The sequence below is a fragment of the Pteropus alecto genome, unplaced genomic scaffold (genome assembly GCF_000325575.1).
Source record: "Pteropus alecto unplaced genomic scaffold, ASM32557v1 scaffold87, whole genome shotgun sequence".
Classification (NCBI taxonomy): Eukaryota; Metazoa; Chordata; class Mammalia; order Chiroptera; family Pteropodidae; genus Pteropus; species Pteropus alecto.
This window is the reverse complement of record NW_006443225.1, coordinates 11882229-11894839: the sequence shown is the minus strand read 5'-3', so window position 1 is coordinate 11894839 and position 12611 is coordinate 11882229. Positions and strand designations below refer to the sequence as shown.

At 38.3% G+C, this 12611-nt stretch overlaps 1 protein-coding gene across 1 annotated transcript in view; it reads right to left on the bottom strand.

Moving 5' to 3' along the window:
* The window catches only part of CUNH8orf34 (chromosome unknown C8orf34 homolog), a 273032-nt gene that overhangs the window by 108727 nt on the left and 151694 nt on the right, over positions 1 to 12611 (bottom strand). Inside the window, 1 exon segment of the mRNA XM_006924083.1 lies at positions 1 to 52. This exon segment is cut by the window's left edge and continues 45 nt beyond it. Coding sequence (XP_006924145.1) covers positions 1 to 52 — 52 coding nt within the window.

Sequence of the window (12611 nt, the reverse complement as noted above, 5' to 3'; positions counted from 1 at the left end):
CCAGAAGGTACCAGGGTAGTTACTCCCTCCATTCTTAAATCATCAAGATCCTCTGTAACAACACAATTATAGAGAGAAAATTTAATTCTAATAGTCTTAAAAAGAAAAGTCCACGTTTTCAGGTGTTTGCCAGTAGTTTGTTAAGTACAACATATTTCTGCTGTGCAAAAATCTTACCTCATCCGTTAATTATTTTTTAAATCACTTCTAGATGTAGCTGGAGACAAATTACATAAGATTTACAGGAAGCCAAACAACCTCAGCAGCGACTGGTCCCCAGATGGTCAGGACTTAGGTCGATGACCACCAGCTTCCCTATTTTTGCCTTTGCTTCCAACTCAGAACCAATCAGAAAAAGACAAATATGCTCCCAAACTGATTACATAACATCCTTTGCTTCTTATTAGCCCACCCGCTGCTTCCCCATCCAACATTCCCCAACCAGAACATATCTGAAGCCTTCGCTCTTCCCATTCTAAACCTTCCCTTTCCGTCCTCACCTGGGGAAGACGACAGGACACCGGGATAGTCATGCCCCAGCTGTTCACTGAGGTCCCTTCCTGTTTTTCCGGGTTCCCAATCAAGACTTAAAAGATCTAAATGTCTTTTATATTTCAGTCCTGATGCACTAGTACATGATCTCCGGTTTTATTCGGAGAACAAGAAATCTTATAAAAGCGATTCCATTTACTCGCTCTCGGCTTTAGCAAAAAAAAGGTACATAAAATCTCAGAAGATAAATTATAATTTTGCTAAAACATAACCCACTATTGAGGTTATAACCTTTTTAAGGAGGAAAATCACTCTCTCTTTGGGTAGACTGAAAAAAATTAATACTTTTTCTCCCACCTTCTAAGTTCTTCTAGCTGGGCCGATAATCAAATTAACAGAGACAGATTAACGGAAGGAAATCTAATTTTAATAATGCCCAAGGAGAATTCACATAAGCATGAAAATTCCAAAGATACTGAGGCAACATTGGGTATATATGACATTTTACGACAAAAGCGAAAGGGGTGGGGAGACGGGGCATTAGATTTCAAAAGTGAGATTGGGTAATTTATAGTTAGTAGAGAAAGAATGGAATAGACCTGACAGGAAAACTCTTGCTAAGCAACTCAGAAACAGTGGGTCACAGCAGGTATCTAGCTAAGGGGCCTGAAGTCTTCCTGACCCATGCTAGGGTGAAGAATCTCAAGGTGATTAAGCCCACTTGATATGGACGCTAAAGAAAATACTCTAGCTAGTGGATTATTTTGCCAAACAAGCAGCCTTAACCAAGGTTATGCTCCTATCTAAACTCTTAAAAGACAGATCTGTAAAGGAAACTAATATGAAATATCAACATTTAGCCTCATTCTGAAAAGGAAAAATGAAAAAAATATATATGGTTCTAGCTTCACTCAGATAATCTCCAGTTCTCTCAAGACAGCCTCCTGGTGACACCAGATGGTTTCAAAGGGTTATTAGCTAAATTTCTCAGTGAAACTACTCATCATAGTACAGATAAATTGGTTCGTCTTAAATCAACATGGCTAGAGAAACTTTAAAAAGACACTGGAGGCCATGTTTGAGCCATATGTCACTTGTCAACAATGTAATTCTAGAAAACCTGCCAAGGTGGGATGTGGCCAGGACCCAAAGCTTCGAGGGCCCTCTGAACACCTTCGGAGGAATTTTCCACAGCTTCTACAGTACAAGAGACCGGAATATGTTTTAGTTATTGTATGTCTGTTTTCAGGAGGGGTTGAAACATCTCTTTGGCAAAAAGCTACGTTCTTTATAGTTGCTGAGAAACTACCTGATTTCCTGTTTTCTGTCTTGGGAATACAAACTTTTTAATCAAGTACCCAGGCACACATGTCACAAGAAACATTATAAAAGAACTCTATAGGGCATTGCCCCTGACTCAGAAACCACGCTGCTCTCATCTACAAACTTCTGGAAAAGCGGACAGAATCAATGACATTCTTAGATAAGTTTAACACAACTCTCAGAAACACTTGAGTTCCCTTGATCAAAGCCACTTCCACTCTTCCTTATGCCGGTACAATTCACTCCTTCGGGACACACTGTTCACTTCTCTATGAGCTGGCAACTGGAAGACAGTGTGCTTCAGGGTTTTACCTATGGTACTACACTGTGTCCCGCTGTACACAGACATCGCAAAATATTGCAAGAGATTCATGTACTATTTCCAGACCTATCACCAAGAGGTAAAGGTCACACTCAAAATATCTTCTTAAACAGCCTCTTAACAATATTCGACTATGAGATTTTGCCTGTTGGAAGACACATCAGAGAAAAACTGCTCTTGAAGCTCATGCAAAGGGATTCTACCAAGTACTGTTAACAACAAATACAGAAGTAAAACTCGCTGGAGTAAATCCCTGGGTTAACATGTCACAACTAAAGAAGCAATCCGGAATCAACAAAACAAGACACCTATTTTAATAGGGGACCTCAAACTGAAGATTCACAGAGTTTCTCTGGAAGCAGCTGATCTTCATGGCAGACAGATGTCCCAAGGCCTTTAGAACAATCCGATGACCTCAGATAGTGGGCAGCGTCTGTCCAAGATGTTAGATCAAAACCCCTAATTCCTATTTTGTTTTTCATCTCCTTACTTACGGTCATTCCTTCTTCTCATTTTCTGTAGACTCCTTGTTGTCTCCTGCCCATAATAGTCCTTTTTTTTTCCCTTTTGGTCCATTCTTATTAAAATTGCTAGATCACAGCAAAATCATTCTAACCTCAATCTCTGCTTACCCAGCTAATGTAAGGCCCTGGTTTCAACATCATGTCACGAATGATGCCTTTTTCCTGGATACCTATGTGTTCCTACCAGATACACCTTCCTCTGTAGCAGGATGGTTGTCTTGCTTATCTCATACCTATATCTCATACCCTTTAGGAATGGTATTACATTATCTGTACACAGACACCCTAATTCTATAAATTGTGAAAGCTGTACATTGTAATTCAGATGCAAGCTCCAAAATTAAGCTACCCTTGATTATTCAGACACTTTACCTGGGTGAGTTATCGATTCATTGTTTATGTAAACAATTAAAGCAGATCAGTCTCAATTCCTTGGCAAGAGATAGTGATAATCTAGGCTTCTTAGCCACTAATCACGGTAGTATCTGTGCCACTGCTAATACTTCTTGCTTCATTTGACTCCATGAAACAGGTAAGGTAGAAAAGGCTATATATGATCTTAAGAAAAAAGCTACTTGGCTTTCTAAGGTTGATCCTTATGACCAGTGAGATCGTTCTCTTGGCCTTGGTTGGCAATTCATATTCTTGGTTCAGAAGCATCTTTAAAAAACTTTCGATTGTTCTCGTTTTTATCACAGTGGTCATGATGCCAGTCCATTGAATTCTGTCATCTGAAGGCTTAATCTCAGTGCTTTAATACAAGTCTTAAAAGCTTCTGTACAGCACTTTCTCAGCAGATGACCACCATGCTAATACAATGTAAAAAAAATTAGTAACCTCTTGTGACACAATTGACTACGGAGACAAGTGAAGAATCAAGCAGTGAAGATGTGGATCTCTAGTCCTACCTTTTGGCCAACTTCCTGAAAGGGAGAAAGCAACCGAAAGAGAAGACTGAGAGACGACTATACAGACAGACAATGGATAGATCACAATGACATTAGAACACTAAACCAAAACCTCGGCTAGAATTACCCAGTGAAGCCAAACCACAATTTCTGCAGTAGTTGGCCCAAAACATTCAGGATTTTCTTGATACAGACCAGTTTTCCTCCTCTTACCCCCATTTCCAACTCAGGACCAACCAGAGAAAGTCACCTATGCTCCCCAAACCAGCTGCATAAGATAATCTGCTTTCAGTTAGCCTGCCTCCAGCCTCTCCATGCCAACTACTTCCGATCAGAGCATACTTTGAGATTCCCTGCTCCCCACCCCCAATCTTTTTTTCTCATTTTAAAGCTTTCCTACTCCCCTACCTGTCTTCGGGTCTCTGGTAAATGCAAGTCATGGTAGCTGACTCCCTTGCTATAAGAAGCTCTGTATAAATAGCCTCTGCTTGTTCTCGCTTGGATGGTCTTCATTTATTTCCATAATAGCAACATTTAATAGCTACAGGTTTGTCACATAGAAGAGATATCTGAGTTCCTTCTATGGTTTCAGAGAAGACATGGGTCTGAGGAGCGAGAAGCACATTTCTGAGTCAACATTAACAACCTTCTAACATTTACAGCTGTTCAAAGGCATATTGAATAGTGCTGTGTGGGAGATGTGAGCATCCCATCCCTGAAGTGTTTAAAGCAGAGGCTGGATAATTACTTATGGTGGATGATTTAGAATTTTGCAAAAGCACCACACTAAACGATCTCTCAGGTTTCATCCAAATCGAAGCTTCTCTCAAACATTCTCATTACGAATCTATGATGGATTTAGTGTATATCTGATCGTGATAAAAAGAGGAAATTGAATGTTTAAAACCAGATTGTTTAAATGAAACAACAATCTCTTGGAGGCCGTATTGCTATGAATTAAAGCTAAAAGTTGCTTCCTCGGCTTTACTTTTGGAGCTGCAAAGCACATCATACTTCTTAATGAGGTGAGTACTGAGTTATTCTTCATCCCGACATGAAGATATTATATGGTTCACTCTGCACTAGAGAATCTACATATAATGATTACCTCTTACCTTTAAGGGCATGTTCAAATCTCTCAACGCTTTACTTGCCTTTACACCATTTTTTTCTACTAATAAGATAAAGAATAGGGTTATGGAGCTTCATGATGATTATATAAGCATTTGTAGGTTGCTTGAGATATGTAGAGAAAGTAATAAGACATGAATTCTACGACCGCATTTTTGAAGATTGCCTAGCCACCCCATTTCCCTCTGGGTATCATTTCTTCTTTTTTCCAGCTCAGAATAGCTATCATAGTATGGGAGAAAAAGAGACTCTTAAAGAAGCCTTCTGGAATTCATTTGCTTGTTCATTGGAGACTGTATGGTGCTACAAGCTGAAACTACCTCAGCAACTGCTATGGCTATAAAAGTGTCAGATGCAACTGTGATGATGGCAGTGAAACTGGCTTCTGCGGTCTTAGGAGAGGTCTTACTCTGAGAAATATTCCTTCCTTCATTCTCTCTTTACCAAGATTCACTCTGTCGAGCAAAGTCAATGGGCCACATAAGCCCTTTATGTCAGTATAAAGAATAACTCAGTCGATACAAAATCACTGTAGTAAGGAGAGTCTCTGACCAACTCGAAATTTCTTTGAAGCAATCAGAAATACTTTTCCAACAAAGACTCCCATGATTCTTAAAGTAACAGTTGATTCTTAAAGTAACAATAAAGGAACATTATGTAAAAAATAATCTGATGGGAATTTAAAAAAATATACTTGCTCTATTTTGATACTTTGAAATCAAACTATCTAGTCAATGTTAATGTTTAGTTAAGGAAGCAAACAGTAAAAAAATAATGTAATGTAATCAGCTCTATCCCAGAAAAAAAATAAATAAATGTTTTAAATGCTATGGAAAAAAATGAGACAGCAACTAACTGAAGTTAAAAAAACAAACAAACAAACAAAAAAACTGCCAGATATTGTCTATTAGCTCTTGGCACTATTCTGTTTTAATTTTGTAGACCCATTTTAGTTTTCTGACTAAAACCTGAATAAGGAATTATTCATAAGTTAAGTAAATTTGGTACCAGTGTGCATTACATGAATATTATATTTAAAAGAAGAGAGTACCATACTTATTTTTTTCCACAATAGAAAGCCCAAAGCAGTAATTTATTTTTAAAGGTAGTCTATAAAACCATGATGCATCTTTTGAGTCACAGGGACGTTAATTGAGAAAAGTGAACTAATTTATGACAAAAGACATGTCAGCACTTTATCTTTCTACCATCCAAATAACCAAGAATTAATCAAGCAGAGAATTGTTTTGATTTAATTTAAGAAAATAACAGCTGCCTCGATGAAACAACCCTAGGACTTGCATTTCATTCAAGTGTAATCCATGAAATAATTTACAGCTGCCCAAACTAGACAATGTGGGATATGAGTGAATTTTCACATCTGTTTCTAGGAACTTTATAACAAAAAATTAAAAGCTTTCCAAACATAAGTCCCTTCACAGTGATTCAGTGATGGGTTACACAAGAATTATATGGCAGTTTTTCCCTGTACTGCAATTGGTTTGTTGATTTATGCCAATAGAGCTGATTTGGTCAAATATTTTAAGCAGATGTTATATATTCTGAGTGAATTATTAAAAATAAAACAAATGTTAAGAAAACATATAAGAAATTAGACAAGTTTACATAAAATATTTATGAAACCTTTTTTGCTATGTGAGACAGCTATATTTCCTTAAGAGGAAAAGAAAGAATGGAGAACAAAATATAACTCACTTTGCTGGGACAAATTCTAGTTGAAAGGTGGAAGAAGGATGTGAAGGCCATGCTTCTATTGGTTCTTTCTACAGTCACGCCTCAAATATGAGCTCACCATTCTTTCTTAGTACATCAGAATGGTACGACTTAACCTAATTTATAAACATTAAGAACGAAGTGGTAGATACCAGAAAGTATAGGTTATAATTTTTAAAATTAACTTTCGTTAAAAAAAATTAAGTTAGAATTGCATTTGAAAAAATAAAATTCTCATGGAATTTAAATGTTGTGCTGAATTTTCCCCTTTCAATAACATAAGAGAGAGTATGTTACAGAATATTTACTTTCTTTGGCCACATAAAATTAATAAACAAAGAAAGTGATTAGACTGGTAAATTATGGAAAATGTTCATGTAAAGTTAAATTTATATATATTCTGTCTTCTATCCTTAACTGAAAGGAACAAGAAACGCTCTGGGATTGTCTTTGTTAGCTACCAGAGCCTATTTAATTTCTTTGACCATCAACAGCCAAACCCATGATGACCACAAACATTTGTAAAAATTTAGAGGCTAGACTTTGTTCGCTTAGATTGCGAATGAATCACAAGACTTGTGCTAATTGAACCCATTGTTATATAAATCATGAAGGCTTTTCCGTTAGTCAGAAAAATTAAGACATCTGGGAGTGGTTTTCTCCTTCCAATCTGGAAGAAAATGTTAGTGCTTCTAGCAAATTCAAATCCACACATTCTCCAAAGCCTGGTTGCCACATCTGAGTGCATCTTTGCTCTTCTTAATTTCCGCCCACCACAAATTCGAGAGATTATATTGTATATACACACAAAAATGGACTTCATGAAACTTTTGTTACACTTTGAAGGGTTGACAAATGGAAGTTGTGAACAATTCTCTTTCAATATGAGTGACTGAAACTCTAGGTATGTGGCTCGTGTCAGGGAGGGTTAGTTATATAAGCAGACTGGCCTGGTACCAGCGCAGTATGATTGAAAGCTCAGGTACAGCCCCCAGTGAAGGGAGGACGCATTGCCACCAACTTCGAAATCTAGAGTCAGTGTCAGAGGAGTAATAAACATCAGGGACCAGAGTTGAGGGGCGCTAGGGGGAAGCCACAGACAGGAGATGGACAGAGAGTTTAGAAGTAGAGGGCTTTAGGAATGCAACTAGAAAACAGAAAGTGAGGCAAACTGGGCAAAAATGTTCAGTGTAGATGTGAGCAGTGCAAAGGTGGCATCCAGGTAATCTCAGGGAAAGGCTGGTTAATCTTTTCAGAAGGCTGGGACTAGGTAAATTATTAATTTTTATGGGGCAGTGGGTATAAATGCGTAATTTTTTTCAAATATGAAAATCACTGCAAAATGTTGTGAACACATCATTTTAACTACTGTTAAAAGTGTATTTGTTCAATTTTAATTCTCTTGGAATTATTACTTCTCAATAGTGAGAAAGCATTTATCGTCCCAATACTTTAGCTACGAATTAGGCCCCATTATGTTACAGCAAGTATTATTCAGCCAGGACAGGTGATTCAGCACACTTACATGTATTCTTTTTGTTTCTAATTATCAGTCCTATGTAATACAATTTTTATGTTCTGGTAAGCTCTGTTAAATAAATAAGGTCCTATGTTGAGAAGTTCCTAAGTACACTGTATTAATTTGTTACCTGAGAATGAACTTTGACCCTTAACCTAATAATTATACCCTGTACCATATTTGATGGTATTTTAATTCTTGATCCAGGCCATGAATATTAACTGAGCTCATTTCAATGGGTATGTCTGTATTAATTATATACTTTTCTAACTCAAAATAAGCTCTTTGGCGAGAGTACAATAAATGCATCAACTGTTACAATCCCATCGCTAGCAGTTAAGTTTTCTGTAGCCATGTTTTAAACTTATTTTTAGTAAAGCTGAAGTCAGTTTATTTTATATACACGGCACAAAACTAAATTGGGGAGATATGAGTGAGTAAACTCAGGATTTATCCTTAGTTTCTCTTGGATTTCAAGTGTAACTAGTCTTGGATGGTTGACATCTTCCACTACCTTCCTCCTTTTGTCTTTCATCTCTTATATTCTCTATTGTTGCTTGAGTCTTAGTTTTGGTGGTATTCTTCCTTCACTAAACTCTTGATCGGATAGTCTTCTTTTGCTTCAATTGTCCTACATTTTATTTCCTTTAAACTTCACTACCTTCCCTCTCTGAACTTTGTGCTATTGCTCTTGAGATTTTTCAACCCACCATGCAATATTCTCAAGGAGGTAAAGGAAAGTCAACTAAATACACACAAAAATGTAAAGAAAAAATAAGGAAAAAAAGTTTCACTAAGCTCATCCCATTTGTTGGATTCTAAATACAATACGGTTAATCTAAAAACGGTAGTAAATATCATAGCTACCTGTTGTCAACCCTACCTACCCCCCCAACACACACGCTCAGTTTCTTTTTATTTCTGTCTTACACTCAGCCCCTCAAGATAAATAAGAAAAAGAATCAAATTTTGGGGGGAAAAAAATAGAAGATCATGGCTGGCCATATACTAAAGTTGCTGCTGATGTATTTTGGCCGTGGTGGCCAATTCATTCGCCCTGTGGTGTGCCACAGGCGAGAAGCAGGCCCAGGACATACCTTTTCCCGTCACCAAGATGTGAGCCACGCGCCACAAGATGTTGCCACCCTGCCTGACTCATTGTAAATCCACTTTCCATTCTGTGTTGCTTTCTTGGAACTCACACACTGTTCTCATCTCTTACACTTCAAGCCATGAAACATTGTCACCCCAAGTGAAATTTTACAAAAACTTTCAATTTTGTTCCATTTCCTTGGAGAGCTGCCTCTATGGAACTGTTCTTTAATAACATGTCATGCAATATGATGGCACGTAAGAAGCTCATCTCACTTCCTACGTTATACACATTTTTTGAGTTTCTTAAAATTGGGTCTTTGGTGATAAGGAAAAAGATATTTAAAAATCTAAAAATGTACAAATTGGCTACACAACACACTCCCTGTACAGAAACTCTGGCCTCTTTCTGTGCCTTGAGCAATGCAGGAGTGTTAATGTCATCAGGTCTCTGTACTTGCTGTGTCCTCTGCCTGGGGTGCCCTTCCCCCAGCAAGACCACGCCATGCTTCTTCACTGACATCTCTGCTCGAATATCACTTTCTAAGCGGGTTCCTTAACTATTCTATCTTCTATCATTCTTTATCCTTTTTACCCTTCTTAATCTCCATAACATTTGTTACATCCTGGAGTCACATTATATATTTATTGTTCATCATTTAATTCTTCGCTAATAAATCCTCAGGAGGGCAAAGATTGTCTCACATTACCATACAGTTCCGCCAATATAATCAATGCCTAACTCAGGTATGTATTCAGTGAACGAGTGAACGAATCACCGCAGCACCAGGACACTATTATCTCCACTTTTTAGGTCAGGTGTATTATAGACACGTCCCCAAGGCACGCAGTACTGATTGGAAGAGACTGGTCTGAGGATCAGCTTTTATATATACATACAAACACCTACAACAAATGATTTCTCAAATTAGTGATTGTATGCATTATTATTATTAACACAGTATTATTTGCCTTTTATATTTCAATAAACTTATATCCGGTGAACTCCATATGTAAGATATTACTCTCTAATGTCAAATTTTTAAAGGACGATCATCATCTGTTGAGTACCGATTATAACTATTCTTACTTGCATTCAGGTATTACACCTTATTTTGCCCCACACGACAACCCTCCTGGGCAGTGCTTCTCAATAAAGGGTGATTTCCTCCTCCCTCCACTACAAGGAGACATTAGAAAATGTCTGAAGGCATCTTTTGTTGTCATAACTGGGAGGGAGCAAGAAGGAGGCTAACTTCACCCTGTGGGATCTGACATTTGAGTTGGGGTTTAATCTGATCAAGTTACAGAACCAGTACTGTGGTTCAGCCTGGATTTGAACACTAAGGTTTTCCCAACACAGCACAATACCCCAAGTACTGTGGTTCAGCCTGGATTTGAACACTAAGGTGATGGTTTTCCCAACACAGCACAATACCCCTCCCGCCCTACGGTACTGATGAACTCCGTGCTACACAGAGGGAACTTCGTCTGCTAGGGCTACGGTGCTTTTACCTGATCTCAGTACCTCGTCATGTCCCCTCCCCTAAATGACATCTAACCAATGGGGATTTTACAGGAAATTTCATGAGACTATGGAAGTGATAGTTCAATTGAACTTTGCACAGCAAAACTTTCCCCAAATCACCTTAAAACATCTCGGCTCTTTCACCGATTTTTGCTCCCTGTGGCTGCTTCGCGTTTTGTGTTCTATCTTTTTTTCTGATTCCCCCACTTTTCCTTTCCCGACCACAGCTTCATCTGTGGTCCTTCTGAAGCACAACTGACCCCACTCTGTTTACGCCCTCCCGCAACGTCATGATTAATCAAACGAAGATTCCGCCTTGAGTTTTATCTTCCTCGCGGAATATTTTCTGCCATGACCATTTATTACAATGCCTTTTGGCACTGTGAAAGCCTCAAGCTTATAGCCATACCACAAACCTACTACTCTGCTATATAAACAAAAGCACACACGCCCTGGAATTCTGGTCCCTTTTCCGCTTAGAACACTGTTGTTCTTTCCATGCCTTTCCAGAGCACTGAACATGCAGAAGAAAACAAGAGGAACAGACAGGCAAATGCTGACATGCTGAACACATCTGGGCCAAGATGGCTGTCAGGTGGCTCTATGACCCCTGCCTGCCGGTACTCGTCCCCTGGCATAATTCTCTCCCATTACAGATCAGCTAAACACAGGAAGTTGGTTTCTAATAAAACGAAGCAAGGTTGATTGAGCATCCTCTGCAATTAGGTTTTGAAAGGCTGTGACTTTTATCTTGCTAGCATACTTTTTCTTCTGCTTTTTTGTCTTGCACATTTTGATGAAACAAGTTGGGGAGGCCGATGTGACAAGAAACTCAGGGTGGCTTTTGGCCAATGACCAGCCAAGAACCGAGGCCCTTAGTCCAACAACCCTTGAGGAACTGAATTCCGTGAGTTTGGAGGCAAATCCTTTTCCAGTCGAGTTCTATAAAAGACCCTAGGAGGCCTGACTGATCCCTAGATTACAGCCTGTGGGAGACTCAGAAGTAGAGGACCCAGGTGAGTTGTGCCTGGACTCCTGGCCCCCCAAAAACTGTGAGATAATTAACGTGTGTTGTGTTAAAATGTTAAATGTATGGTAATTTGTTACACAGCTATAGATAACAAATGCAACACTCAAGCAATTTTTCTCCAAATTATTTAAAATAGAATAAAATTCTTAGTGAATTCTTAAAGAATTACTTTAGAGGGTAGTTTTACATTAAATAATCTAAGACATCAAAATATGTGAAAGACAAATGGTTAAAATTCCAGACCACCTTATTGTAAGAGACCTAGTCATTCAAATTATTCCTTAAAATGTTTTCCCAGTTTCAAAATGGCAAGGATAATGATAAACTAAAGATTAACAGTTATCAAAATTTAACATTTAGCCAAATTTATGCTATAGCTAAATTGTTTGTAGGGTATTTTACATATAGTTTATAGTACTTTGGAGTCTTACCTCTAATCATTTCATATAACACTATTATCCACAGTTCATAATATTTTGATATAATTTTGCCATTTTAAATTAGTATAAAGGTTTATAGTAACTGAATTTTTCCCTTTGTGCTGTAGTGTTGATTATACCTATGATTTATTTGATGTTGTCTTAAATTCATACCGAAATTATAACATTGTTTGAGTGGGAAAAATGTGATCCACTCTGTGACTCAGATCCCATATGTGGTTTTCAGGAGCACATTAGGACAAAAAATGGAGGCGGCCCATAGCAGCTTTTCATGGCACACGCACACTCTCTTTCCCCCCGCCCCTCCCCCTCACCTCCACCATTGGAATACTGAAGCACACATGGCCCATCACGTCCCACACTGTCCTAGCTCAGCGTCTCAGGATGGACAGTAGCCATGGCTTCGACAAAGCCAGAGCCAGGGGAAAACTTCAACATTTCTTCTAGGGTTCATCTTCCGGAACTTTTGAACTTAGAGCACTTTTTCATATAAAACGTACCAAATGCATTTCCAGCTCTAACTTCAATATTTTGGTAAGTTCCTCATTCCAGACAAATATTTATATAT